The sequence below is a fragment of the Aspergillus vadensis genome (assembly GCF_003184925.1).
Source record: "Aspergillus vadensis CBS 113365 unplaced genomic scaffold BO88scaffold_1, whole genome shotgun sequence".
In the NCBI taxonomy this organism is placed as follows: Eukaryota; Fungi; Ascomycota; class Eurotiomycetes; order Eurotiales; family Aspergillaceae; genus Aspergillus; species Aspergillus vadensis.
In genome coordinates, this window is record NW_020292039.1 from 1,979,643 (window position 1) to 2,006,838 (window position 27,196).

The 27,196-nt window shown below is 50.8% G+C and overlaps 10 protein-coding genes across 10 annotated transcripts; 6 read left to right on the forward strand and 4 right to left on the reverse strand.

Moving 5' to 3' along the window:
* Positions 1-990: 990 nt before the first annotated feature.
* BO88DRAFT_410045 (WD40 repeat domain-containing protein) lies at positions 991-4,209 on the reverse strand (the record flags this gene model as incomplete). The annotated part of the gene is made up of 4 exons (XM_025707988.1): positions 991-2,401; positions 2,462-3,289; positions 3,349-3,620; positions 3,673-4,209. The coding sequence occupies 4 exons, from the start codon at positions 4,207-4,209 to the stop codon at positions 991-993; spliced, it is 3,048 nt and encodes a 1,015-aa protein (XP_025568499.1).
* A 1,745-nt stretch (positions 4,210-5,954) lies between these two features.
* rrg9 (mitochondrial ribosome assembly protein RRG9) lies at positions 5,955-7,161 on the forward strand. Its single transcript, XM_025705556.1, has one exon. It carries the CDS (start codon positions 6,062-6,064, stop codon positions 6,911-6,913), a length of 852 nt encoding a protein of 283 aa, XP_025568500.1. The 5' UTR covers positions 5,955-6,061; the 3' UTR covers positions 6,914-7,161.
* Positions 7,162-7,525: 364 nt separating this feature from the next.
* Positions 7,526-10,271, forward strand: BO88DRAFT_20422 (putative intracellular protein transport protein (Sat1)). Its single transcript, XM_025701880.1, has 3 exons — positions 7,526-8,140; positions 8,207-9,250; positions 9,305-10,271. The coding sequence occupies exons 1-3, from the start codon at positions 7,609-7,611 to the stop codon at positions 10,180-10,182; spliced, it is 2,454 nt and encodes an 817-aa protein (XP_025568501.1). The 5' UTR covers positions 7,526-7,608; the 3' UTR covers positions 10,183-10,271.
* A 500-nt stretch (positions 10,272-10,771) lies between these two features.
* Positions 10,772-12,470, forward strand: BO88DRAFT_400389 (Mob1/phocein family protein). The gene is made up of 4 exons (XM_025705557.1): positions 10,772-11,474; positions 11,549-11,642; positions 11,701-11,834; positions 11,926-12,470. The coding sequence occupies exons 1-4, from the start codon at positions 11,081-11,083 to the stop codon at positions 12,165-12,167; spliced, it is 864 nt and encodes a 287-aa protein (XP_025568502.1). The 5' UTR covers positions 10,772-11,080; the 3' UTR covers positions 12,168-12,470.
* Positions 12,471-12,601: 131 nt separating this feature from the next.
* Positions 12,602-13,837, forward strand: BO88DRAFT_355317 (F1F0 ATP synthase subunit 5; the record flags this gene model as incomplete). The annotated part of the gene is made up of 4 exons (XM_025703700.1): positions 12,602-12,769; positions 12,999-13,313; positions 13,373-13,462; positions 13,517-13,837. 4 exons carry the CDS (start codon positions 12,602-12,604, stop codon positions 13,628-13,630), a joined length of 687 nt encoding a protein of 228 aa, XP_025568503.1. The 3' UTR covers positions 13,631-13,837.
* Positions 13,838-14,089: 252 nt separating this feature from the next.
* BO88DRAFT_483733 (cyclopropane-fatty-acyl-phospholipid synthase) lies at positions 14,090-16,225 on the forward strand. The gene is made up of 4 exons (XM_025712241.1): positions 14,090-14,271; positions 14,346-15,469; positions 15,533-15,641; positions 15,715-16,225. The coding sequence occupies exons 1-4, from the start codon at positions 14,155-14,157 to the stop codon at positions 15,895-15,897; spliced, it is 1,533 nt and encodes a 510-aa protein (XP_025568504.1). The 5' UTR covers positions 14,090-14,154; the 3' UTR covers positions 15,898-16,225.
* A 121-nt stretch (positions 16,226-16,346) lies between these two features.
* Positions 16,347-20,407, reverse strand: BO88DRAFT_400393 (uncharacterized protein). The gene is made up of 9 exons (XM_025705558.1): positions 20,022-20,407; positions 19,927-19,942; positions 19,817-19,839; positions 19,641-19,758; positions 19,485-19,584; positions 17,973-19,419; positions 17,826-17,922; positions 16,987-17,772; positions 16,347-16,928 (listed from the first exon to the last, which is right to left on the reverse strand). Exons 1-9 carry the CDS (start codon positions 20,143-20,145, stop codon positions 16,556-16,558), a joined length of 3,084 nt encoding a protein of 1,027 aa, XP_025568505.1. The 5' UTR covers positions 20,146-20,407; the 3' UTR covers positions 16,347-16,555.
* Positions 20,408-21,818: 1,411 nt separating this feature from the next.
* BO88DRAFT_20731 (uncharacterized protein) lies at positions 21,819-22,474 on the reverse strand. Its single transcript, XM_025701904.1, has one exon. The coding sequence runs from the start codon at positions 22,306-22,308 to the stop codon at positions 21,910-21,912; it is 399 nt and encodes a 132-aa protein (XP_025568506.1). The 5' UTR covers positions 22,309-22,474; the 3' UTR covers positions 21,819-21,909.
* Positions 22,368-22,977, reverse strand: BO88DRAFT_448516 (uncharacterized protein; the record flags this gene model as incomplete). The annotated part of the gene is made up of 4 exons (XM_025710435.1): positions 22,368-22,459; positions 22,526-22,683; positions 22,777-22,866; positions 22,931-22,977. The coding sequence occupies 4 exons, from the start codon at positions 22,975-22,977 to the stop codon at positions 22,368-22,370; spliced, it is 387 nt and encodes a 128-aa protein (XP_025568507.1).
* Positions 22,978-25,874: 2,897 nt separating this feature from the next.
* BO88DRAFT_355327 (dienelactone hydrolase) lies at positions 25,875-26,887 on the forward strand (the record flags this gene model as incomplete). Its single annotated transcript, XM_025703701.1, has 3 exons — positions 25,875-26,017; positions 26,071-26,326; positions 26,382-26,887. 3 exons carry the CDS (start codon positions 25,875-25,877, stop codon positions 26,736-26,738), a joined length of 756 nt encoding a protein of 251 aa, XP_025568508.1. The 3' UTR covers positions 26,739-26,887.
* Between the last annotated feature and the right edge of the window lie 309 nt (positions 26,888-27,196).

A 27,196-nucleotide genomic window follows, 5' to 3' on the forward strand; every position in this document is an offset into this window, starting at 1 on the left:
AGGGTGCTATTGTAGTAAGGTTTCCTTAGATACTACTAGTAGCTACCATCTCCTTCGCGTACTACTCAGAAGATGTAACTAGATAGTACTGTTGTCATTATCGTTAGTCCTGTTCACTGTATGGTAGGCATCAGTCCTAAAAGATGATAAATTGGGAGCTATTTCTCTATTCGGATCTTCTATTTATTATAGTGCTATCGTTTAGAATGAGGCGACTGGGAGTCTTGCCAGCGCTGGCTGTGAATGTAAGCAAATTATTCAAGGGCACAGCAGAGCCATATCAATATTGACATTGGGTAGAAGTTCAACATGGCATATAAATAAAAGTCAGAAGAGTACAGTCTTCTGTCGCTATCTGCGACAATCTTTGGGTATCATTTAGAAGGTAGGTAAGATCCGAACGATGGATAAAGATTCGGGGAAAATATGAATGAAAGGTAGATGAAAAGTCTTGAAAATGAACCGATACAGTAAAGTGAAGGAATCTTCGAGAGGGCAATAGTGCAATGGCGGTTGCAAGAGAACATCTCGCGTGGTGAAACACTGAGCGTTCAATGAGGACAGACTTGGTCAGCTTGCAAGGGAAGGCTTGGAGAAAGAAGTCGAAAACATGCGCCCCAAACTCCTTGAACTTTCCGCGACCCGAATATCATGCAAGAGGGTGGAAGCAGAATATCAAACACCTGCAATGCGCAAATAAGATGAAACCATACCCAAGCAGACCCCTCGCATGAGAACAAATGAAGTCTAAGGATAGCACTGAATTTCCTGAGTGTTACGAAGAAGGGCAGGGCGAATAATAAAGAAAAGAAGTGGAAGAAAGAAAAGAACGAAGGTTGGAAAGATATAAATGCGTGAACAAAGGCAGGCGCCAGTGGAACCGCCTTCGTATTTAGCTCACCCTATCCGCATGAAGCGTCAGGCGTCTCTTTCGAGCGTACAACCGACAACAGCGTCTGGCAGGATGTATATATGGATCTCTTGGATGCATCATGCAAGGGATTTTTCATTCTCCTTTCCGCTGCTTTCAGTCTCAGTCTCCGCGCTCTCGCTGCTGTTACTTCGAAGGTTGAGAGCCCGTAGAGTTAGGTTCAGCTCTCTCTCGAGCTCCTTCTGGGCATGAATATTTCCCACTGAACCATTGAGCTTCTTCCTGTAAGCTTTCAATGTACGACACACTTGTTCGGTGGACGTGTTGAGGCTTCCAAAATCGCTTTTCCCGGAAAGTCTGGCCCGAGCACGAATATCAAGAGAGGAACGGCGGGATTCGCCTCGACTACTGCCAGCCTTTCTTGTGCTTGCGGTCTTTGAAGTATGCAAGGAGGGAGATGTGGGGTGTGACTTGTCTCGGCAAGCGCTAGAGGTGGGGGAGCGACGATTTGATGTCGCCGAAGGCGTAGTGGGCGGTGGTGTATTCCCGTGCTTTGCGGGAGACAGCGAGAACTTGGAAAGCTTCCGTAAGAAAGTCGGAGAATGGCCGCGAGCCGGAGTGGGGGTGACAGCCATGTTTTCCTGTCGTTGGAGCCCGGCAAGCTCGGTTTTAGACAAAACCTTGCGTAGAGGGGGCTTAGCAAGTGTCAATTCCTTCACAGGAGCATCATCGTCTTTGTGTAGGACTGGCAAGGGCTCCGATGATGATTGAGGGAGCACAGATACTCCCCAGATCATAACAAGCCCATCAAGACCGGAGCTGATGAGTATCCGGTCGTCTGACTGGGTGGAGTCATTGGAGTGATTTGCAAGTAGGCAAGCATCGCTCATGCCTTCTGTATGCCCAAATTCAGCTGAGAGAAGCACGCCACGTTCCAAGTCGTATACACGTATTGACTTGTCTGTGGTTGAGACTCCGAAGAGTAGCTTCGAGAAACTCTGCTTTGAGATATCAGAAGTCACAGTCAACGAGTTCATGACAACTGTATCATTTCCATCCGAATCTATAGCTCGGAAGGACATGATCTGACGACCGGAAGCGAGGTCATATTGTTGAATACATCTATCAGCAGTAGATACGACAAGGACATCAGTGTCTGTAGAAAGAGTCATGGACACTGGGGATGCCTTCATTGTGATCACCCTGGTGATCAAGTAAGCAACAATCGGCGTGCCATTGACCTCCCGGCTAACACGGTCTCTAATGAGAATGGTACGATCGGCAGATGACGAAAGGAGCTTCTCTCCGTTGTCAAGGAAGAGGAGTTGGTTTACGGCCCCAACGTGGTCATCCATAGTTTGGACTAACTCAAGTTTGTTATTGCTTCTCTCGAATAGCTGGACCATGCGGTCACGTCCACAGCTGGCGATCAAGCAGGTATCCGGTGTTGTATGCAGAGCAATATCAGTGATTTCTCCTCCATGGGCTCGGACCTCATGTAAGGGCTCCCATGAGGAGCCTAGCAGCATCCTGTGTCGCTCTGGTCAGCAAAACGATGAACTTGACTCCTATCAAATAACGAAAACGCACCTTAGGACACCGAATTTATCACCCGAGACAAACAGGTCAATCTCATCCGTAGCTCGTACTACTTTCAACTCATTGGAAATGTCCTCATCACAGCCAGGGGGATGCTCCAGAACGATTGCACGCGAATCCTTGCACTTCCCTCGGGAGTCCCAAAACTTCACGCTGCCCTTGCGAGACCATGTGAAGAAAGTAGCTTCATACTGGTTCGGAGTTTTGAGTCCACGTATCCCAAGCACCGCATCTCTGTGAGCAGAGACCATGGTTTGAGGGGTTCTCTGGTCGACTTCGTCGCCCAATTCGTCGCCCGAATGTATCTCAATTGCATTAGTCGAGTCCACCGCTACCACACGAGACCCCAGAGAACCGATGCAGATTATTGCAGGGCCCTTGAGCGCCTGCTCTGCTGATGACCTGCCAGAAAGTGTGGGAGACAGGGGAGCGGCCGATGAGCGTATCTTCTCGAAACTGAAAGGTTGAATCTGTCCACCCCTTCCGCCAACCCAAACACAAGAGCGGTGCCAGTCGACCGCCAAGGAAGTTATGCCAAAGTCCAGGTATTGAACGACGGATAATTTCTGGGATCCCTCACTATCATCCACCAAGCATAAAGCCCCCGTATCAGTGCCTACGACCGACTCCCGATCGGAAAAGCTTGCTACGCTAGAAAAGGTGCTTTCGGCCAGTGAACCCAGTAAACAATTTCGCCCCGAAAATGCTTTGGGAATCTGACTCGGGGAGCTGCTTGGGACCTCCACAGTAAGGCGAGACCGAGGGGAACCAGGCCTCGCATCTGGAAGTCTCCAAACTTTCACATGTCGGACTCCCACACTATAACACGAGTTAGTTAATATCCCACTCAACATATAGCATACACCGCTAGGACGTACGTAATTAATGTCTGACCCATCCAACACATGTCACGGACATGGGAAGTGCACTTGTTGGTTGAGTGGAGTTTTGCCGAACCAGTCTTCGGGTTGATGGTCCATACGAAAAGAAATCCATCATTTACATCACCGAGCGTCGCTAGATACTGGGAATCTGGACTGAAGGCCAGGCCACGCACACCAAATGTATGCTCCGTAAGGATTGAAAGTGGGATTTCCGAAGATGTGTCTTTCGCTGTTGAGAAGATCATAATTCGGGGGCTGTAACCAGTCTAGCAGAAGTCAGTGCATTGTTGACGGCGGCACAAGGGTTACTTGGCTTACTTCTCCCACTGCGAGGAACTCCCCATTAGGGCTGATTGCGGTACACGTAACCGCCTTAACTCTCTCGCGGGAAGACCAACCACGGGGACTACCGGGATCAGCCGTGTCATGGCACGGAGAGCCATTGTAAGCATTGCTGTGGGCGGTCGATCTCAGGCTTGAAGAGAACTTTGCTCGACTGTCAGGCGTTGTAGGCGGCGTGGATTGGTGGTAGAACGATGTAACTGGATTTACACTGGCTGCCGAGGGCCGTGCCCTGAAAAAGCGTTGATTTACACAGTCCTTGTCATCCAATTCAACCAGTACCGCCACTGAGCCAGCACAGAGGGCGAAAGACCTGCTTTGCTCATGACTCGAGAATCCATGGGGGGTAGTTGTGGTTGTTCCGAGTACTGTCCGCAGGGACAAGGCTGTCTGATGAGACGGTGCTTTGTGTATGGAAGAGCGCGTTGGCGGTCTCAGGATTGGAGAATTCGAAGGAGTGATGCGAAGCGATGAAGCGGGCCTGCTCTTTGCGCTCAACGAGTTGGTCGTCATTGCGTCGGCTTCATTCACGAGGGATTACGATCTTTCAGTCGACAGGATTTCGAACGCATTGGTGAACTGGGGGCTTGTATGTCTTTTTTATGCCTGCTTCCGACAGAAAATACTGTATGGCTCTCAAAGGCCCTGGTTTCGGGGAAAGAGCCGCAGGTCAAGCGAGGAAGGAGGAAGTGTGGAATATCGAGGAGCCTTGCTTATGAGCGACGGAACTTTTCGGTCGGGAGGGACGAGGAATTCGGTGTCGACAGCAAAGTCTCTTTTCGTTCTCCGTAGATGCTCTTCTTTTTCTCCTTATGCGTGGATGGCGGCGAAGAGGCTGGAGTGAAGACAGAAAGAAAAGGCGGCGGAGATCGGGGAGAAGGACGAAAGGACCGGCGAAGGAGGGGGGGCAGGAATCAAAATAAAAACAATCGCTCTAAATGAATGACTAGGTCAGATGGTCAAGGGAAAGGAGCGAGGGAGAGAAGAGAATGTAGGGAAGGGATGATTGAGGCCTTGACGAAGCCAAAGGCAGAATGTGGGCGAGGTGAGCCAGATAAACACAGAGCTCCCAGCTTGACCACCACCAGCACCACCACAACCATAACATTCCACGGGCGGAGAGCCGAAAAATGATGGACGAACCCTTGGCGCTGGGCTGCTTCTAGTCGTGTTTAGCTTCGGGAAAGCTAAATTCGGGGGGTACTTGAAAGATCCCGTCGAGCTGATCCAAGATCCTAGACGATCATCCCTGATCCGGTGGGGAGAAGAAGCGAGAGATGCTGCCAGTCACGGCAGTGGGATAAGAAAATGAGATGGTGGTTACTCCCACCACCACACCAACGTCTTCCCACTTTTGTGTTTGTGTCTCCTCCCATCATGTCTTGCCCAGTGATCGGGCCAACCTCCCAGCGAGATTGGGAATGAAAGTTGAGAGGCTTGATCGACCTCCTCACAGGGCATTAAGTGGCCCCGGCTCGGTGGGGATCTGCTAATCCTTCTGGGTTCTTTTGACTTGTCGTGAGTAATCATCGTCCATGACACAGCCAATTCATCCTTCTTACCACTGCCATGCGTGGTCTGTTATCAGTTGATAGTGGAAAGAAGAAAGAAAGTATTAGCTGAAACATATTCAATAAGTAGCCAATTCGTACCGCAACTGTCAAGGCGAGGATGAAACTCAGGTTACAATCCGGTCCGTAACCTTTGGCACTAACGAAAGTTGTACTTGTGACATGCTGTATGGCACGCCGACTAGTGCGGCACAAGGGGACAAAGAGCTGGAGATTAAGGCAGACAATCGGCTTGGGTAGCCTTGACTTTTAGGCCAATCGTGATTAAACGGGATATTACGGTGTATGCCTTCAATTTGCACCAATGAGCCCCTTACCCGGGTAAAGAATGGAATCGAATTATTAGAGACATCTAGACATTTACTACATAGATCTTGAATATTAGTCCAATCCCTCATCAGCCATCCTCGTGCGTATAATTAATATCAATAGATGGGTGGAGCGATATATCGTATCGGGCCAACCTCGATGTGGCTACCAAAAGGGTAGAGCGACTAATCTCCGCTCTGCAACTGTTCATGCTCTTCATTTTGATGGTTTATCACCTTTAGGGCAACTGACCGGTCTTTCCAGGCTTGCTTCTCTCCACCGCTCCTTCTACTTTGACAGGTCTGCTTCCTCCCTGTGGCTTGATCACTTGGTCACATGATATTTTTGCCTCAGGCTCTAATTGTTCTAGGCCTCTTCCAGAGAAGTCTCTCTGCAGTCGCAAGTCTCTTAGTGTCCGGGATAATTTTCCCAGCTTCCATCTCTCTCTTTTAATCAAGGATCACCTTGTCTGTTGGGTCTTTACTATGGCAGGTGTCTGCGCTTCATCCCTCAAACTCTCCCTCCCAAATGTCTTGCGAAATGCTCTTCGTTCAGAAATCGCCTCGGACCTCCATCAGGGTCCCGCATCTCGGAGAATCCTCTCCATAGCGCCTCTCTCTCATACCAGATGCAAAACGCAACGACGGAACTTCAGCGCCTCTATTAAACCTCACCTCTGCCAATCCGCGACATATCTATCAGCACATGACTCCTCCCCTTCCACCTCAGCTCCTTCCAATACCGCGCCGCTGGAAAGCCCAGAAAATAAGACATCTTCCTCGACCGAAGCAAATGCATCGCCAGAAGTGGATGACTTCAAAACCAGCCATGTGGACTCCATAACTGAGACACCTACCTCCGATACACTTCCCGATAAAAAGCGTACCAAATCATCTCGATCGAAGAACCGTTCACGTCATGAAGAACCCCCTTCCAATCCCATAACTCAGAAGAAACCGGAGAAATGGCAGATTCATAAACAAGCCCTGAAAGAGAAATTTAAGGAGGGATGGAACCCTCCAAAGAAGCTTTCCCCCGATGCGCTGGAGGGTATTCGGCACCTTCACGCGGTCGCCCCGGAAAAGTTTACTACACCGGTTCTTGCGGAAGAATTCAAGGTCTCACCGGAGGCTATTCGACGGATATTGAAGAGCAAATGGAGGCCTTCTGAGACCGAAATCGAAGACCGACGGAAGAGATGGGAGAAGCGACATGATCGAATCTGGGGCCATTTATCGGAACTCGGCCTACGACCAAGTACGAAGCGCACCCGAGATTTGACAGACGCAAAGCAACTGCTCTATGGCAATAACCAGAAGAAAGGGGGAAAGGCGTAAGTAATGATGGACAGGCCTGTGCAGGCAGTCACCATGTATATTATCACATGTACCATACGAGCTATCTATATTGTTTGCATTAAATAGCATATAAGAGGCGTTCTGGATTGAATTTGTGGAGAATTTGCTTCTTTTCTTTGTTCTCCAAAAGCTTTCTCAAGTCCTCCGATCCGAGGTTGTATGGCCAGGGAGTGCCGTCATTTGTAACATACAGTTTCACAGAAGTGAAAGGGATTTGCGGGGATAAAGGGATCCCCCAGCCGGAACTAGACAATGGTTATAGATCAACTTTGCTTTTCTCCGGACTGGGAGAAGATCCTAACCGGGAGTCCGACAGCATATCTATCATATGTCGAGGGGCACAGCTTCTCTACGTGGTTCGTCATGGGATTGCAATTCCCTCCCGTCGGCCGTAGTGCACCACCAACCACCACCAGCGCGTCCTCACCCCGACAAGAACGTTATGGCACCCGCTCTGTGTCCTTCCTCCCTCCACATCCTCCAACGATTATGGCTTACACGATTTAATGGTATGCCCTAGCTGGCGTCGATTACCCTTTCTCTCAGTGTATCATATTTGCCAATCTTCACTTCAGCCCTCGTTTTGGTGGCGGCTGGTACCCGCCATCTACCCCGGACCTTCGTGATTCTTGTCTGCGGTCACCCGCCCACATGGTGGCCTTGCGTTCGTCGCCATGCCCTCAGACATCCAGGTTTTCGTGAAATGGAAGGATCAAACGATATTCGCCGGGGAAGATGTGGAATGTATCATTACCTTCAAGAACGTCGCGGAGACGAACGGAGAATCCCGGAACGGGGGGCAGTCCTCGCATCAGAGACATCCATCGCGAGCTACCAGCTCACATTCAGAGTCACTGTTCTCGCTCAGGTCACCTCAGAAATTCTTCTTCAGTCCACACCGCCGCTCATACTCTAGCGTATCCAAAAAGAGCCCGTCGCATCGCCCGTCCTCATCAGTGAGCTCACCGTTGATCGGTTCTCACAGCTTTCCGCCCCCGTCCACCCCTCGCGGCGGTCCACCTGCTGGTGGAAAGCACAAACGCTCAGTATCTATTCTTTCTATCGATAGCGAAACAACAGGAGAGCCGACTCCCAGAACATCTTCCCAGTTCAGTCGATCGAGGCCGGTTAGGGGCCATGGGCGCGCTGCGAGTCTACAGGTTCTTCCGAGGAGGAATGAGTTCTATGAGGAATCGTTTGCAAAAGGTACCTTCAATGAATAGCGCGATCGGGGATTGATCGATCATCAGGCTGACTACAGTCAATTGCTAGCAGGACGCAACACGTATCGTGGCTTTCCGCCCCCGGAGTCCCCGGTCACTTCGTCTCCTGGAAACCCACGAATAGACATTGATGATGTAGGAGGACCTACTTCCCAGCCCTCATTCGAGTCACCTCGTACACCTGCGCGTCGGCCTCAATTGCCACCTATCGAGTTCAAATTTCCACCTTCGCCGGGGACTGATACACAGTCTCGCCCTACTCTATCTCCTCTCGCGACACCCTTTGAAGAGGGCCCCGGACAGACAAAGCCCAATGGAAGGGAGTCAGCCACATTAGCTGCCCCGGGCCATCTGCCTCAACTCACCAGAATCATGTCGACCTCCAGCCTCACTGGTAGTCATAGAAGCAGCAATGAGTATAACTCTGTCAGCGACAATTCTTCAGAAACTCTGCAATCCGAGTACACCAACTACTCAATGGCGATGCCGCGCCAGAATATCCCTCGTCACGCGCGACACATGTCGAGTATTGAGTCTCCGGGAGTTCTGCCCAAGAGCCAGACTCTACTCATGGGCTATGCCCAGATCAGTGCGTCTTTCACTGTTGACGGTTCGCTGATTCATCAGTCACATTTCGAGGAAGTAAAGCGAAAAGGTGTTGTCGGTGGTGCAGGGTCTGCGCTGGGTATGAACAGCGGGAAACCGGCTATGAACAGCGACAAGAATCGCAAGGGCGGCGGCTTCTGGGGCGCCTTCAAATGGAATGCGATCGAAGAGTCGCTAAGCGGTTTGCTCTCCAATAATGAGTTGGATGGCCTACGAGATATGCGAGGAGTTTCGTCTTCGAAGTCCATACCATTGCTGTCTACTACCCAGTCCCTTCTCTTCGTGGACCTACGACTGGCACCGGGAGAAGAGCAATCTTACTCCTTCACGTTTACTCTGCCATCGGGACTTCCAGCCAGCCATAAGGGGAAAGCTATTAAGATATCTTACAACCTCGTCATCGGTACACAGCGGCCGAGTGGCCATCATGAACCCCAACGGGTCAACCGTATCAGCATACCCTTCCGTGTGTTCAGCGGCGTCAATGGTGAGCTTGTCGTTGTTTCCCTTAGTAGCAAACTGCCACTAATCTCTTCAATAGGCCATGGCGAGATAATGGGTCATGACCTGATGAGCCCGTATGTGCTCCTTCGCGACGAGGCGCGAGTGCAGAAAGTTGGCCCTACCCCGCTGCCGGCAGCCAAGCCCAAAAGCATCAGTGGGCCGACGTGGACGTCAGCCCCGGACTTCTTGTCGTATGTGGATGACATCCTGGAGCAGAGTGCACGCCAAAACTCACTGCAGCCGCCCGAAGCGACGCCTGAGAAGCGCGCAAGTCGCGACATATCTACCGGGCACCTCACTTGCAAGGACGCTATTGATTTGGCCATTCTGCGAAGCAACCAGGCGCTCGGTTCCTCGCGCAGTCCTAACCGGTTTGAGATTGCCCGAGACGGGCGCCGAATTGCTGTTGTGGTGCTTAACCGTCCGGCGCACAGGCTAGGCGAAACCATCATCGCCACCGTCAATTTTGCAGACGCGGCACTTCCCTGCTACGCCCTGCGGGCGACATTAGAAAGTTCAGAGAGAGTTGCAGGGCATCTAGCCGTGCGATCAAACGCCAGCATCCGCCGTGCGACTCGCAAGATTCATGCCTCCTATTTCGAAAATACCCTGTATGCAACGCGCGTTGTTTTCAGTCCGGCTGTTCCGGTATCGGCGACGCCGACCGTCATAACCACTGGGGTAAATCATGAGTGGGAACTACGGTTCGAGTTTGTCACTAGCAGTATTCACGATGGTTCAGCCCCTTCGGGAGCGCGGCTGCTCGAAACCGTATCGGAAGACGATCGCGGGCGCATCATGTCCGCGTTAGAGAACTTGGGCTGCGAATCGTTCGAAATCGCCATTCCTATCACGATTTACGGAGAGACAGTCCGGGAGCGATTGCCCGAGGAGAATGAAGGATACTCTATCTGAATCATGTCTGGGATAGCTTGGCGCATTCATTAACAAGCCACATCTATTGTTCCATCAGTCAGTTCGTCTTTTAAAGGTTCACCGACCCGGCGGAGGGTTTTGTTTGCTATGACGGCGAATACGACGGCCACAGCAGACTTGAAGACTCCTAGGTACCATCTAATATTTCTCACAATTTCAACAATTTATGCCATCAAGCGGCAGCCTACCTACGTAATAAAATTGAAGAATATCCACCACAACCTTGACGATGTAATAAAGGGCCGGTTTCCTTGCGGCTGGCTGATGTCGCCGGGGCAACGGACGGGGCGATTGCCACCCTGGACGCTGCAGCACCCATGGATCCGGTCCTTTGGGGGAAGGTTCCGCTTGTGGGATCGTGGAGAAGGCAGGCCGGAAATGCGATCGATATAGATCGCCCTTCATCGCCCCTCATTTGCAGTTGTGTGTGTGTTCCTTGTGCTTTGTTTTCATTTCCTGAGGTTGTTGTCGCGCCTGTCTGCACTTGGTCAGAGCGGCTCCATCGCTGATACTCCAACTTTCGCCTCCTACTACCCTCTTGTCCCTTCACTCATCCCGCCGGTCGGTCTATTGCTTCCCCCTCATCGGCGCATGCTACTATTGTCCTGATTCAGGTATCCCTAAAGAGGTAAGACATTAAGACATGGCGGATCGCTTTTTCCCGGATTTTCTCACTGTTGAGCCCGTAAACGTGACTGACAGGCGCTGACTTGGTTGGCATCGGCATGCAGGCGCATTCTTCCAACGGAACTCTACACAACACCTCGTTTCCACCACGAACACCGGAAAAGCGCCCGTGGCTTTGTATTTGACTGAAGGGAGGAACCAAACGGAAAGAAAAGAAATTTGCAAGGAGATGGCATCCTTCATCACAACCATGTCTGTCCCCATCCTTTCTGTTACTGCTTCGTCCGATGTTGGACAGCCTGCCCCGCCATCCTCATCTTCTCCCCAACCTTCGCTCCCCTCCTCTCCGTCCATCATCTCCCCTTCAGTCTGCTATGGCACTGTTCAAACTTTCCCTGGTCCCTTCTCTGAGCCCCCCTCATATCTCTCACCGGCAGTACGCGCCCTGAAATATGATCCCGCTGGACTGACACCTCCCAGCAACGCTCGGACCCGAGCTCCCTTCAAGCCGCGGTCGGCAGCCAAGGGCACCACTAGCTATCAACTGAGACAGTTCGCGGAAGCAACCCTGGGAAGTGGAAGCTTGCGGAAGGCCGTGAAGCTTCCAGAAGGCGAGGATTTAAATGAGTGGCTTGCAGTAAATGGTAAACATACTCTGAAGGCTTGCAGCAGCAGTATCATCAAAGCCATGCTAACTGTTTGGTCCAACGTGCAACAGTGGTCGACTTCTACAACCAGATCAACTTGCTCTATGGCGCGATCACAGAATTCTGTTCTCCGCAATCATGTCCGGAGATGAAGGCAACTGATGAGTACGGAGCTATCCCCGCTACCTGTCAATGCAATGCAGAGCTGACGATGGATGCCCAGATTCGAATATCTCTGGCAAGATTCGGAAAATTACAAGCGACCGACGAAGATGTCGGCCCCAGAATATATCGAACATCTGATGAGTTGGGTGCAAAGCAGTATCGACAACGAACAGATTTTCCCCAGCAGGCTTGGTAAGTCGCATCTTGAGAGAGTGCCTGGAGAGCAGACTACGTAAACTACGATTGCAGTGAGCAGGCGCTAATATAATATGCTACCTCACAGGTGTCCCCTTCCCTAAGGTGTTCCCGAGCCTCGTGCGCCAGATCTTTAAGCGGATGTATCGCGTATATGCGCACATTTACTGCCACCACTACCCGGTTGTGGTCCATCTCGGACTGGAGCCTCATTTAAATACCAGCTTCAAGCATTACGTGCTCTTCATTGACGAGCACCGTCTGGCCAGCGGGAAGGATTTCTGGGGTCCGTTGGGAGATCTTGTGGATAGCATGCTGCGCAGTGACTAGAGATCAGATCGGTCGAATGGCTAGACGACCATGAAGAAAAGAGGTTGAGAGGATGGCGTTTCGGGTGTTGGCATTCGGGAGGGCGCATTTTACTCGTAGAGGCAGTCTGGCGTTACATAGCGTGTGCGACTGTAATTTGCATTTTGAGAACAAGTCAAGGAATGAAAATTGAGAAATGCTGCATGTTTATACACCGCAATCACGATAAGATCTTCAAGGATCAAGTCACTCGCAGTAGTGGATAGCCGAAAACCCGGCGTGTGCGGGATCTCACGTGACCGCTAGCCGGCAGAAGTTGGACGTCGCCCGTCCATCCCAAAGCACGACGAACCACCAGCCCGTTGCTGCTCGCTCAATCCCCTCCCCGACGCCCCGTCCGTCTCGCATCTAATCTCTCCTCCTCTCCTCCTCGAGGTCTCCGTCTCCAGATCACCATGTTCTCCGTTCGCGTCGCCCGTGCCGGCCTCCGTGCCACCGCCCAGCAGTTCTCCGTGCCTCGCACTGCCGCCGTCAACGGTCTGAGGACCTATGCCACCCCGGCCCAGGATGTCAAGCCTCCTGTCTCCCTGTTCGGTGTTGACGGCACCTATGCCACCGCTCTGGTATGCGATACCATGATCCTACCCGTTGGTTGCTAGTTGTGGCTCTGAGGTTCCCTTGTTTCAATGGCACGGAAGAAAGGAAGAAACAAGAAAGAGGGGGAAAAGGCGGACGGGAGACCTAAGAAAACAAAAACAGAGATTCCCACGTTCTAGCAACCTTTTGATTCCAGAACTGGACAACTTCAGGAAAGCTCCCTGGCTAACCGATCGTTTGCGTTTCTCTGTATAGTTCACTGCCTCTGCCAAGTCCGCCAGCCTCGACCAGACCTCCAAGGCTCTCGCCAACCTCGGTCAGACCCTCAAGGCCGACCGCAAGCTGACCACCATCCTCTCCGCCCCTACCCTCACTGTCGCCGACAAGCAGCAGATCGTCCAGGAGCTGCAGAAGGTTGCCGGTGCCGACAAGGGCGACATCCTCAAGAACTTCCTCGCTACTCTGGCTGAGAACAACCGTCTCGGTCTCCTCGAGGGTATCTGCGACAAGTTCACCACCCTCATGGGTGCTCACCGTGGTGAGATTGAGCTGAACATCACCAGTGCTCAGGTACTTTCTTCCTTTGGGCTTTTATATTGGGGGGCTTTACACTGATTGTTGGGAAACAGGAGCTCGACACCAAGACTGTCAACCGTCTCGAGAAGGCCGTTTCCAAGTCCGAGTTCAGCCAGGGCAAGAAGCTCAAGGTTGTCACCAAGGTACATTATCCTTTACATCCCGATTTACGCTATGTATACTCATGTTGAAAACAGGTCGACCCCGAGCTCGTCGGCGGTCTGGTTGTTGAGATCGGTGACCGCACCATCGACCTCAGCGTCTCCTCCAAGATTGCCAAGCTCAACAAGGCCCTCACCGACGCTTTGTAAATTACCTAAAGAATCCACCTAAAACACAAGAGGGATGCACATGTTCACATTAGGCGTCTCTTGAGCTTCCATATTTAGTTTATATCAACTCCCTGTACCCCTACCGAATCGATCTACCTCATTCATCCTCTATATTTCTTGCTAGCATGAGCTCTAGTTCTGGAGTCGAATAGACAGAATTGAGTTTTATATCACCCACTTTGGCAGAACATACTGTGCGGATTCTCATTAGTAGTTTGACAGTTGAATAAATCCGTAGACTACTGTACTATTTATTTTAACATTTAAAATATCCGACCAATGAGTAATTTATCTATGCAGCAGCTACGAAGAAAAATGCGCTTTGAAGGGGGATTCGGTTTGGTTGTGTTCGGGGCCCGCGGGCAACTGGGGACACGGCACGGGACGATCGACGCGGCATCCTAACTTATGAAACAAGTGTCCTCCCTTCAGATGTCCTTTCTTCCTCTCCTCGTCCCCAGTCCCCCAACCAAGATAACCCGTGACCAGGGTATCAATTGATCATGACGACCAAAGCTAAAGATGTCGAGCTGTCCGACGACATCCAATGGATTGAAACTCCCGCCCAAGCTCCTCCCAAGTTTGAAACCGGCGAGAGCTGTGGCATTGCCCTGACCAATGTCAGTCAATTCCTCCATCCCCATGGCTGGCGAATTGCCAACCTGTCCAAAACCGTGCTGACTTCTTCCCAAAGGCCAAGAGCATTAACAATCCTCCCCTGCCAGCAGATGGTCCTGGAAATGAGAGCTTCTCCAACCTCCTGTTGGGCGGCGCCATCATTGGAGTCCCCGGCCTTCTGACCTACCTGCTTGGTGGTGGAAAGAAAACCTTCATCTTCTTCACTCTCGTAACTGTTCTCCCTGTCCTCGTGGCCTTCTGGACCTACACCTCCACCTTCAGCCCCAGCACCAACGAGAAAGTCAAGCTCCCCGGCCGCCCCGTTGAGCACTACATCACCTTCAAGCGCGACGAAGACCGTGCGAAATGGAGCGGACGCAACAAGATCCCCATGCAGACCTTTTCGGAAATGTACCTGGACGGCCTGGTTGACTTCAATGGCGATGTGCTCGAGATCCTGGAATACCGCCACGACTGGGCCAGTTTCGCCTTCACCCTGGACCTGTTCAAGTTCATCGTCGGCACCTTCTTCGTCGATGTGCTCTTCCACACCAAGGCCCAGGATGAGGAACAAATTCGTCCCAACTACGACCGGGGTAACGACCACTACGCCTGGTTCCTTGGCCCTCGCATGATCTACACCTCCGGAATCATCTCCGACCCCGATCGTGAAGAAACCCTCGAGGAACTGCAGGATAACAAGATGGCCGTTGTTTGCGAGAAGATCGGCCTCAAGGAAGGCGAGACCATGCTGGACATCGGCTGCGGCTGGGGTACCCTGGCCAAGTTCGCCAGTCTTAACTACGGCGCAAAGGTGACCGGTCTCACCATTGCTGAGAACCAGACTGCCTGGGGTAACGATGCTCTCCGCAAGGCTGGCATCTCCGAGGAACAGAGCCGCATTGTCTGCATGGATTACCGTGATATCCCCCGCACGAAGTACGACAAGATCACTCAGCTGGAAATGGGCGAGCACGTCGGTATTCGCAAGCTTACTGGATTCTTCCGCCAATGCTATGACATGCTTAACGATGATGGATGCATGTATGTGCAGCTTTCGGGTCTGAGACAGGCTTGGCAGTACGAGGACTTCATCTGGGGTCTGTATCTGAACAAGTACATCTTCCGTGGTGCCGACGCTTCCACTCCCCTCTGGTACTACGTCAAGTGTCTTGAAGGAGCTGGCTTCGAAGTCAAGGGGTAAGCCACCATTCCTACCCTCAGTCCTCCAAACAAACACTAACATCAAACCCCTTTGAATAGTATCGACACCGTCGGCGTCCACTACTCCGGCACCCTCTGGAGATGGTACCGCAACTGGGTCGGCAACATCGAGGCCATCAAGGCCAAGTACGGTCCCAGATGGTACAGGGTGCGTATACCCTTCCCCTCTACTTCTTAATCTTATCTCAACACATCTAACCCCAATTTTTCAACTCTATTAGATCTGGGAACTCTTCCTCGCCTGGTCCGTCATCGCCTCCCGCCAAGGCTCCGCAACCTGCTACCAGATGGTGGTAGTCAAGAACCTGAACTCGACGCACCGTATCAACGGACTGGCCAGCCAATTCGGTCTTATGGGTGCTCTCGCTAAGAGCCGGGAGGCGGGCAAGTCCCGTCTGCCTTAGATTGATTGATTTAATCGTCTCTGTGAGATGATCACCAATCTATATGCGATTATTGGACTGGATGGATACGTAATGTTACGTTATGTATGAAATATGTTCATGAAATGAGGTAGGTGGATGGTGGACAGATGGTGCTTTGGATATGAATGTGATAGAAAGATATGATTTATGCACTAAATGGCCTATCATTTCAGGATTGTCGCTGCGCTAATCAGTTTACTTACTGGATGTGGTTGGCGTCTGCGATTGGGGGGTATGTATTAGGAATATGAGAAGAAAGATTTGTTATGATTAGATAGATATTTAGATGAAATGGAATGAATTCTGGTGATTTTGTACAGGATGTAGATCTTCCTAGTTACTGGCAGTACTACTTAGTAGTAGACTAGGACTTCTCTGAGAACTACTTTAGGAGTTTCACAATTCATGTAGTACTTTTTAAGTTTTGGTGCTATTGAAACGTAGTCATTAAAATTGAGACACTCAATCAAAGTGGCAGGTAGTATGCACTGGTATTTAGCTCATGATGTTGTGACTTTGCAACGAATATATAATCATCTACATCATCTACATCCTATGTATCCACAACCATTACTAACAGGGAACCATATCATCGCACCATATCATCCCCTGTGCAAGCCTCCCTCTAATGTATCGCTCAATGTCCATTCGGTACCCGATCAGCCTGGGCTTCAAACTCGTCCTCATACGCTCCCATCGACGCCCGACTGCGGACACGCTCGAGCTGACTCTCCACGTACTGCGACACATGTTCGTCATCTCCAAATCCCAGTCCTGACTCGCCGAGTTTCTCATCGTCATCCAAAGCGGATTCTGGCCCAGGTGTGCTACGACCTGTGAAAGCAGACTCAAAGTCACTGCGGTTTCCGATTGACCGGCTGGTGGATGAGCGGCGCACGCTGGGGCGACGGCTCCCGCGTGGTCGCGCCGTCCGCGAGAAGATGTCGTCAAAGTAGTGCGATGCTGCTGCGAATGGCGAGCGGGGGGTCTGCGGGACTCGGCAATTGATTCTGTTGAACTGGTTAGAATGATACAAAAAAGGAAAATGGATTGGGTCGCATAGCTTACCCGGTATCGTGGATGATCTTAGCGATCAACCCAGTCCATCCACACTGGTGAGATGCTCCCAGACCCCGACCAGTGTCTCCGTCAAAATACTCATGGAACCACATGTAGTCTTTCCAGTGCTCGTCAAAGTCGAGAAGGTCGGAACCATTGTAGACGGCACGACGTCCTTCGTCGTTGCGCGCAAACAAGTGCTGTAGCCGGTGCTGGATCTCCTCCGCCACATGTCCCAGATGCATATACTCTCCGGAGCCCGTAGGGCACTCCACCTTGAATGAGTCGCCGTAGAACATGTAGAATCGTAGCAGAGACTCGACGAGCAGGAAATTGACGCACAACCAGACCGGTCCCCGCCAGTTGCTGTTACCGCCAAAGAGGGCACTGTCAGACTCGCCAGGAACATAGCTGACCCGGAACATCTGGCCGTTAACCTCCATCGAGTATGGATGTTCCTCATGGTGCTTTGACATGGATCGTATGCCGTGCTCCGAAAGGAATTCCGTCTCATCCAGCATCCTCTTGAGGATCTGCTCCAAACGGCTCTTGCTCACAAGGGACAAGAGGAGTCGCTCATCCTTGCCACGGTGCTTCATACTAGCAATGTTGCGCTCTGCCACGTCTTGTCTGTTTTCAACAAACCACTCCAATCGCTTCTTGAATGAGGGGAATTTGTTGATCAGCTCGGGCTCGAGGGTGAGAACCGCGTACAGAGGGATCAGGCCAACGAGGGACCGGACGGGAAGCTGTTGTGTCCAAGGATCACCATAGGAGATTGCGTCGTAGTAAAATCTACCCAAGGTAAGTAATTGATAGCTATATAAGTAGAGGTAGACACGGCTTACCCATCATCCTCATTCCAAAGGGACGTCTCCTGTCCCCCAGATTTGAATGTCATGGCATCACTGATCAAAATGAAATGCTCGAAGAATTTAGATGCAACTGCGCGCCATTTGTTAGCCGATGAAAGTCTTAAAGTATAGTATGCTTACTGTCTTCGTAGATCCGCCGGTGCTTGGCGAGTTCGAGGGCGATGTTTAGCATGCACAGGCAGTAAAATGCCATCCAGCCTGTACTATCAGCCTGCTCTAGGACACCCCCGGTAGGAAGAGGCTCCGATCTGTTGAATAGCCCAATATTATCTAGGCCCAGAAAGCCACCCTCAAAGACGTTTTTGCCTTCGGAATCCTTCCGGTTAACCCACCATGTAAAATTGAGCAACAACTTCTGGAAGACTCGTTCTAGGAAGTCAAGATCCTGCCGGCCATACATCTTCCGCTCAATTTTGAAAGTCCGGAACGTGGCCCACGCGTGGACAGGTGGGTTCACATCACCAAAGTTCCATTCGTACGCTGAAAGCTGCCCGTTCGGATGCATGTACCATTCCCGGGTGAGAACGTCCAGCTGTCTCTTCGCAAAATCAGGGTCGATCATGGCCAGCGGGATGCAATGGAAAGCCGTATCCCATGCACAGAAGAATGGATACTCCCAAGAATCAGGCATTGAGAGAATGTCTTCCATGTACAAGTGCTTCCACTGCTGGTTACGGACATGCTTCCTACCGGGCGGAGGTGGAATGAGACCGGGGTCACCATTTGACCACTGATCCCACACAAAATGATAGAATTGTTTATTCCACAACATGCCAGAAAATGCCTGTCGCTGAATGTTGCGTAGATCATCGCTCATGGGAAGCGGGCTGATGTGGTAATAGAAATCGTCTGCCTCGGTCCTGCGTTCATCGATGACATTATCGAGGACCTCTTCATCCAGAAATGTACCCCTTTTCCGCGAAAATTTAAATCGAACGACAGCGCATTCTCCAGGAGGAACACCTTCACCCTCATTGAAGGCGTACCAGGCACCGAACTTGGTACCCTTGTTCGCAGGGTTGACTGTGTCCTTTTCTCCATTGACAATGAGGCGATGGAAGGCGTCCTTCACGTAAGGCTGACTGTTCTTGGTGTTCCACAACAGTTCGTTATTCGTTTCGTTCTCAGTGAACATCATTTGAGGGAAAACATCGTCCTGACCGTCACCAACAGGCGGCGAGGGGGCGAACTGCACATATCGCTCCCCAAGTTTATGATGAGATGTTTTGGCTATCATGGGATGCACCTTCTCGACAGATGGTTTCTCTTTCTGATCCTCATAGCCCCAGGACCAGGTGTTACGGAACCAAACATGAGGGATGATGTGTAATGGGGCAGGCTCTGGTCCTCGGTTGTAGGCGATGATGCGGAAGAGCAGTTCTTCCTCATCGTCTTCTTCTTTCGCTGTTTCGATAAAGATGTCCCAGTATCGGTTGTCGTCGAAAATTCCAGTATCCAGAATTTGATACTCGCGGTCTTGCCTTGAGCGTTTGCCATTCTCTTCCACGAGTTCCTTGTACGGAAACTTCTTCTGGGGATACTTGTAGAGATATTTCATGTAGGAATGCTGAGAGCGCAATGGAGTTAGAAGGGCCGCGGGATCCGTCCACCTTGGAGAATTGAAGGACAAACCGTCGGGGTATTATCAACGTGGAAATGAGCTTCCTTGATGCTTTCGCCATGGTTACCTTGAGGATTCGACAAACCAAATAGACGCTCCTTCAGAAAGTCGCTAGACCATAGTGAGCTTGAGATCCAATTAGTCGTGATGGGACAGAGCCAACGTACTCTTTCTCATTCCAGAATGCAAAGGCAATGTTCTGCAGGTTGTGGGTATCTGAGACACCGGCAATCCCGTCCTCACCCCAGCGAAAGGTCCTAGACCGCGCATGATCATGGGAGAAGTCTAGACATCACTTGATCAGCCCTGGCCGCGCGGCACACATGTGAATTGAGGGGCTTACAGCTCCAAGCATCTCCATTCTCACTGATAATCGGTGAAACAGAAGGATCAGTATATGTCGCTTGCTTTCTAGTCCAGATACCAAATGGATGTGGATGCATGAAGACTTACGAGTAATCCTCGCGAACTGCGGGGCATCACGAATGGTCATTAGTCCAGGTACTTTCCAGTGCGACTCGGATGAGACAGGTAGTAGAGAAGCATACCAGTAGCCCATTGCCTCTCTGCCACATACGGCCCCCATCGTTTCCAGTACCGCGAGTGTTCACGGTCCTCTCTCAGGCGACGCTCTTCTTGGGATACGTACTCGTGCTTATCAATGAGCACCATGATGGGATTAAAGTATGTTGAGTAGTTCAAGTGGATGAAGACGAAGACCAGCTCCAAAGAACAATTACGGGGAAGAAAGAACAACGAAGGAATTAAGGAGTCCGAGATATTGAGGGGACGAGAGACGGAAGAAAAAAGCCTGATAAGAGACGAAGGGGAGGAGGAGGGCCGGGATGAGGGGTTGGGAAAGGCGAAAGAGGAACAGGGAATGACCGGGAGCTCAGGGACCAGTGGCTGACATGGTAGGTCGCACCGACGCAGCTCCTGCAGGACACTTCACAGTTCAGAGCTCAGTTATCTATCGGTTTGGGGGGTCTGGACCGTTGCTCGGGCGCCTTTTGTCTGGGGGGATTTCCAAGGTCCGGGGGATGATTCTGACATCATTGGTCCTACCCGAGGAGAGATCATGAGTGAAGCTGGTTGATAATGCAATTTAGGTTTTCATTCCCACTCGGGGCCGATGATGATAAAATCCGAGAGGATAAATTCAATTTAGAGTGGTATATAAGAAATTGCTTGAGCGATTCAAAATAGCATCCTGTCTTGTTCAGTTCTGCTGCTGCGCTCAGATACCCCATTTTCGTTGCCACCTCAAGACTCAGGCCACTAGTATACTGCCGCCCTGCAAACCCAACGGATACCATACATACTATACTGTACAGTACGGGTTTGGTATCATCATGCAGGCCCGGCATCGCCAGATTCGGCTAGCAGGTCAGATGACAGGCCAGCAGCATCCATTAAAAATGTCGTGCTTCGCCGGACTTTGGCTTGCAGATGCTGATGGTGAAACCCATTAACATGCCCTGCAGCCCACCCGCCTCACTAAAGTCAAGTTTGTTGACAATATTAATATCAGGACAGGCAGATGTCAATGTGGTGACACTCATGCCAAGACGACGGGAATGTTTGCTGGCAGCCCTGTTCGCAGCAGATCATCCAAGTAGTCCTCTTATGCATCTGATAACCATCGCTAGTACCTAGTCGAAGACCAGACCCTCCCCTCGGAAATTCTTCCATTGGGAGACAGAGACGTACGGTCTTCGCTGAATTGACCGCGCTCCTCTTCTTTAGGTACTAGACGCGTCATATTGGAGGCCCGAGCAGCGAGGACAACCTGCAGACTTCATTCTTGGGTATAGGGAAACTTGATGTAGACGATGGCCTGTAGGCGTGAAGGTATAGCCGGACGCTCGTCGCCAACAGATGAAGTTGCATTGTATGTTTACCTCTTTTCTTGTATCGCTCAAGGAGAAGAAACCGGTACAAGTACAAGTAGTGGCATTGCTGGTAGCAGAGGACGTTTGCAGTCCGAATAGGAACAACTCCTTCAATAGTCCAAGGGAAGGGGCAAACGCTGTTGGCGGATGGCCCGCGATAGGGCAAGAAAATCTTCCGCTAGTGGCATTAACGTGGCCTGTATTACCTACCCCACCTTCATGCTCGCCTCAAGTACAATATTGACAAGATGATGTGCGCTTTGCAGCCACACGTTGTCGGCCCAATTCGTGATGCGGCCCTGCATCAGGCCAGTAGGAAGCTCTTCAACTTGCAGCCATGCGATCGCATCGGCTTTCATTGACTGATATCAGATTCTAAATTGCATACAGCTGTCCTATATTGGCACCAGATATGCTGCACTGTGCATGGAAACCTGCGCGTATTTCGGCACGCTATCGGTCTTGATCTATTGACCACCCCTCACCCGTCTGATATAGGTGTGCAAAGAATGAGGTTCAAACATGACACCCTAATATAACCGCATTACGTGGCCGACATGGATGCCGGTCTTTCGCTTTCGCTATATTGAGACACAAATGCCAGAAATTTGAAGACCAAATAGATGCCAACATATTGACTGTGTAAACAATATTTAACGCCAAATCTGACTGGACGACAAGCTCGACTGTCTCTCCGAAACTTTCGAAGATTGGGATGGCCCGCACAGAGGCGGATGTGGTCAACACCCAATACATCAGGGGAGGGAGCGACAAGCGAGCCGCGCCGGCGTTGTTTCCCCTCCAAGCCTTGGTCGGCGTTGACGTGGTGGAGGGAAGCAATGACGGAGCGTCCAAGCCAACAGAACCGATTTCTCCAAACATGCCCGCCAAATGAGGATATATAAAAGATGAAAGCAGTGAAGTCGAATCCGTAATCTCCCATCCCAAACCTTGACCCAAATTATATGCTGATAATAACCGACCCCGGCCCGTCAAAGGCAGTCATGAGTTGCGGCCCTGACCACGCTGTTGTTCGTCGCCGCTGGAGTATTGGCCTGCGGATTCCGTGGGGGATGTCGATGCTGAGGTGGATGCTGCAACCAAGCGCTGTCAGCAACACTGACGACCGTGGCAGATATTGTCCAGCTGGGAATTCTCACCTGACTGGTAGAACCGGTCCCCTCGTTGCGCCGAAGGAGACCTTGTGTTGTTGCCGTCGAGGACCAAAGACTGTCGGGCTTTGAGGCGTTCCTCAGCTTCCCGGATCCTAGCCTGAAGCTGTTCTAATTCTCGCTCCTGAATCATCATTTGGTGTCTCCTATGGTTGACAGGCTCGTCAGTTTCGCCGCATCGACAAAAGCTTAGAAGCGAGACAAGATCGCAAATCATCAACAACCCAAGTGGAACCTACTTTTGATCGATGGTCTGTGAAAGGTGATTGACATCGGAATCAAGCGAAAAGGCGCTATCCAGCGCGGATGAGAAGGCTTGTGCCATGGTCCTGCCACGTCTTGGTCAACACCAACGTTCGGGAGAGAAGAAGGTCGCAAGAGAGGAGAACGAACGACTGTGGACGGTTCTTGGGCTTCCATTCTTGATCGATGTCCGACATTTTGTTTAGTGGTTGTCAAGGGCGTTGGTTATGGAGCACTGGTATGGAGGATCGAAGCGAAAGGGGGGGTAAGATGAATGCGAGAAGGTTGGGAAGGGGGGGAAAAGGAGTATGTGAAATGAAGTCCAAGACGTGGGAAGGAGTTTAGAAGCGCGCGCGCGCGTCAAGAACGGAACAGGGGGTAATTAAGTGGATATGATAGCACGGACGGGGTGGACCTTGCGCTCAGAGTATTCTAGAGTGGACAAGGCGAGGAAGAAAAATCACCGAAGATTCGAAGAAATTGATTATATAGAAGCTTTGATGACGGCGACCAGGACCGGCCGGGATCTAAGTAATAACTATAAAAGGGGGCAGCGAGGACTCGAGCGATGGCTGGAGGGGAAAATCGGCAAAATTGCGGACGCCGTCGCACTACTGGAGACCGGGCAGGTAGGGAGGGACCACTTTTGGGTTATTGAGTCCGATGGGGATGGATGGATAATGACAGGGGCGGCACGATCGGCGGGGATGACGATGGCAAGCGCTGGGGGGGAAAGATGGAGGTGGGATGCAGGGCCGTCCGCGGCTTTAATTTCGTCGCAGGTAAAGAAGCAGGCGTAGAAAGGCGATGGAAGCGATGGCGAAGAAAGAAGGAGAGTGATGGAACATGGAAGGATAGACGGAGGGTGCTGGGTGTCAGGTCTGTGTCAAAGAATAGTCAATTTAGGTAAGTTGCAACTCATCCATGGGTGGTTCGGGTGCTCCATGATTGCCTTTGAGGGTAAATAGTGCAGCTCCATCCTCCTCACTAGTTGGGCGGTAGTGGAATTGCATCGTCCATTTTGCCTGGATGCCCCTGAATCCTGTCCCATCCTTCCATGACGGAGCCGCAACCAATGGGAAATTATACTGTCACGTGAGATCGGATCTGCCCCTGTTTTGAGTCTTGGTGAGGCCACTCACCATGACTGCCTTGCTGCCACCCCCCGCCCCTCTTTATTGCCACCCGGCCACTCGTTTCTTTCTTATTGCAGATCCCAGTTGCCATCCATCTATACATTTTGTTGCACGACGCCGTTTTCCATTTTATCTTCTGAAACATTGCAACTACGGTGGTCATACCCTACTATCTCCTCACGGGGTCTTTCCACACGGGCTCATGGGCTGACAGTATCAACGTTTGCGTCTTTCCATACATGTCCTTCATAAATCACATCCTGATCCGCCTTTGAAGAGTTGCTTTTTCCTTGATGTGCCCATTAGAGATACTCGCATAGGTAGTGACCAATAAAGACTGCCAAAGAGACCAATTTTGGTACACCACTCCAGCTATTGATATTTACATGTCAAATTCCAGCAAAGCAAGCTCCAGAAGATCGCAACCTTACCGTTTAGCCCATCGCGATTATGCATGTCACTGACGAGAGCGGCCACTAATGCGGTGATCCCTATTCTTCCCTCTCAGCTTGGATTTGCTTGCCAGAAATAGAATAGAACTCGGCTTGTTACGCGGAGTCGGTGTCAGCTCAACTGCAAGTATGAATGAGCTAGCTCCTATTTTGCATTCCAGGAAGGGTTTGGTAGCCTCTGGCGTTTCAGGCACCGATGCTTAGTTTGGGATATTACATTGATCTGTCTTTGATCTGTCTATAGGCCTGGTCCAGTGTATTTATAGCTAGGACGATCGGTTTACATATCACAGATGTGCTGCAAGACGTCCGTGTGTACCTGCATATACTATTTTCGGCTTGCACAACACTCTTCCTCACCCACTTCATCGGGCTGACTATGAGCTGCCTGATAATACAGAACTTACTACGGAGCACTACGAAACCATCGCACCATGACCTTGCTCGGAAGATAGACTCCTTTCCACTTGTTGGTCTTGGTCACAGGAAATAAAAGAGAAACTTGGCCCGAAGACATGCACGAAGCCATTTTTCCAATTCAGTAGGGCAGCGGCTACATATCTGGATAAAGCTGGGGATTTGCTTGATTGAACACCAGCTGAATATGTGACCAACACTATGGTCACCAGAACAAGTTATGGGTAACTTTTTGAAATGCCGCACGCTGCGCGGATCCGACGGCAAAACCCGAAGGATGCAACAAAAGAGGGTCTGAAACATGGAGATAAGGCCGGGTGGGAGGTAACATTGATCTTGTCTAGCTCATCGTGAAGCTATCTTAATGATTACGACGACCGGCCATGCTATCGTACTCTCAGTTCATAGTTCTGTCAAGACGAAGGGTCGAAAATATTATGTATACTATTCTCTCTATCTGATCTCAAGAGGTTGAGTGGTGGATGGAAGAGGTGGTGGGAGACCACGCACGACGAAGAGGCGAAGGATCAGCTAACAGCTGCCGGGCTGCAGTGGATGTCCCATCATATTCTATAAAGGAGCCTGGTATATTTGATGGGATTCATTACACCTGAGCTTTGAGCTTGCCTTGACCAGGTTCCATCATTGAACATAGTTTCTGTACGGTAGGCTTGATTCTCAATGTAGCTATAATCGAGGTGGATTCTTTTGGTTATAACGTATGATTTCTCGCTCATCTGCGTTGTATGCGTTGCTGCGCATCAAAGCCTCGGGAATGTATGATACGAACGGCATGCCGGTAAGCAGCTCCGCTTACAGCTTGCCGATGTAATCGTAGTAAACGTGGCGGCTTTACGTTGGGATAAATCCTTCTCATCGATCTAGGCTGAGTGAAGCTAGCTTAACCATGGAATTAACATCTTATCGGATATAACGGATAAGTACCTCCGAGTGTGTCGGAGGTGGCAGCTCATGCCCCGCTATTTAGTCCCCTTCCCCTCATCCCTTCGGTCAAAATTGCTGTCATTTTTCACAGCTCAATATTCCAAGATTTAATCAGCCTACAGCATAAATCGTCGATAAGCAATCATGGCATCCCTCCCCGCTGGAAGCTGCTGTTACCAAGGTGTCAAGCACGAAGGTGAAGCCAAGGGTAGCTTCTCGCAGCTCAATGATTTTGAGATCTACACCAGCTCTCCTGCTGACAAGTCCACCGAGAATGGTATCTTGGTGTATGTACTTTTCTTAGGAAAATTCCAAAACAGCCAAAACTAACAAAAGGAAGCATCACGGATGTGATCGGCCATCGCTTCATCAACGCCCAGCTCATTGCCGACCAGTTTGCCGCTAATGGCTACTTCGTTATGATGCCTGACCTCTTCGACAACGACGCCATCCCGCTCAACCGCCCTGACGGCTTCGATATCATGGCATGGAAGGGTGGCGCATACCACAAGGACAAGAAGCCCCATACTCCCGAGGTCGTCGATCCTATCATCGAGGCCTGCATCAAGGAGATGAGGACCAAGTATGGATGCAAGGTATGGCTTTCACGAGTGAGTTGAAGTGACTCGGAAAGATATTGACATCTTACAGAAAATCGGTGCCGTGGGTTACTGCTTCGGTGGCAAGTACGTTGTGCGCCATCTCCGCCCCGGCCAGATCGATGCTGGATACACCGCCCACCCTTCCTTCGTTGAGTCGGAGGAACTGAAGGCCATCAAGGGTCCTCTGGCTATTGCTGCTGCAGAGACTGATGCAATCTTCCCCGCTGAGAAGCGCCATGAATCCGAAGAGATCCTGAAGGACTCGGGTCTCCCTTACCAGATCAACCTCTACAGCGGCGTTGCGCACGGCTTTGCTGTCCGCGGAGACCCTGCCAACCGCACGGTGCAGTATGCTAAGGAGAATGCTTTCTTGCAGGCTGTTCAGTGGTTCAAGGAGCACTTGTAGTGATGTGCTTTTTGTCTAGGGGAAATATGTTGACTCCAATGGAATGTAGGCCATATGGCCATTTAAAACAAAAAACTTGTTAGACCTTTTCAATCATTTATATCTGAAAAGATATGTGACTCGTCACTCTAATTGAACAGTGATACTCGAAGATCGTTTTCGCGTTACATCCCCAATCTCAGGTAAATTAGATCCCGGACGTTCATCACATCCAGCTCAGGATAATTGCCGCATAACTTGACGTTGAAATAACCTCTTCAGAGTACTACTATCAGTTCTCTATAATTACAAGTATACTTCCGCTAGTTATGAGTTATAGTAAGGCCAATATTACGCAAAAAGCATGAAATGCAGAAGACGCTAGCATCGAATCCACCAATGGGAACCGTGAACGGGTGCATGTCAGTGACAGGGCGTCGCTGACATGGCCCAAGCGCAGTTTCTCATAATTGATCAAT

Bases quoted from the DNA above. Each gene is read 5' to 3' on its own strand.
- rrg9 (XM_025705556.1), top strand. From the start codon at position 6,062: ATGGCAGGTGTCTGCGCTTCATCCCTCAAACTCTCCCTCCCAAATGTC.
- BO88DRAFT_20422 (XM_025701880.1), top strand. From the start codon at position 7,609: ATGCCCTCAGACATCCAGGTTTTCGTGAAATGGAAGGATCAAACGATA. The intron at 8,141-8,206 runs GTACCTTCAATG...GTCAATTGCTAG, and splicing joins TGAGGAATCGTTTGCAAAAG to CAGGACGCAACACGTATCGT. The intron at 9,251-9,304 runs GTGAGCTTGTCG...TCTCTTCAATAG, and splicing joins TGTGTTCAGCGGCGTCAATG to GCCATGGCGAGATAATGGGT.
- BO88DRAFT_400389 (XM_025705557.1), top strand. From the start codon at position 11,081: ATGTCTGTCCCCATCCTTTCTGTTACTGCTTCGTCCGATGTTGGACAG. The intron at 11,475-11,548 runs GTAAACATACTC...AACGTGCAACAG, and splicing joins TGAGTGGCTTGCAGTAAATG to TGGTCGACTTCTACAACCAG. The intron at 11,835-11,925 runs GTAAGTCGCATC...GCTACCTCACAG, and splicing joins GATTTTCCCCAGCAGGCTTG to GTGTCCCCTTCCCTAAGGTG.
- BO88DRAFT_483733 (XM_025712241.1), top strand. From the start codon at position 14,155: ATGACGACCAAAGCTAAAGATGTCGAGCTGTCCGACGACATCCAATGG. The intron at 14,272-14,345 runs GTCAGTCAATTC...TTCTTCCCAAAG, and splicing joins GTGGCATTGCCCTGACCAAT to GCCAAGAGCATTAACAATCC. The intron at 15,642-15,714 runs GTGCGTATACCC...CAACTCTATTAG, and splicing joins ACGGTCCCAGATGGTACAGG to ATCTGGGAACTCTTCCTCGC.
- BO88DRAFT_400393 (XM_025705558.1), bottom strand. From the start codon at position 20,145: ATGGTGCTCATTGATAAGCACGAGTACGTATCCCAAGAAGAGCGTCGC. The intron at 17,923-17,972 runs GTAAGCATACTA...AATGGCGCGCAG, and splicing joins CCGGCGGATCTACGAAGACA to TTGCATCTAAATTCTTCGAG. The intron at 17,773-17,825 runs GTAAGCCGTGTC...TACCTTGGGTAG, and splicing joins CTTTGGAATGAGGATGATGG to ATTTTACTACGACGCAATCT.
- BO88DRAFT_20731 (XM_025701904.1), bottom strand. From the start codon at position 22,308: ATGGGAGATTACGGATTCGACTTCACTGCTTTCATCTTTTATATATCC.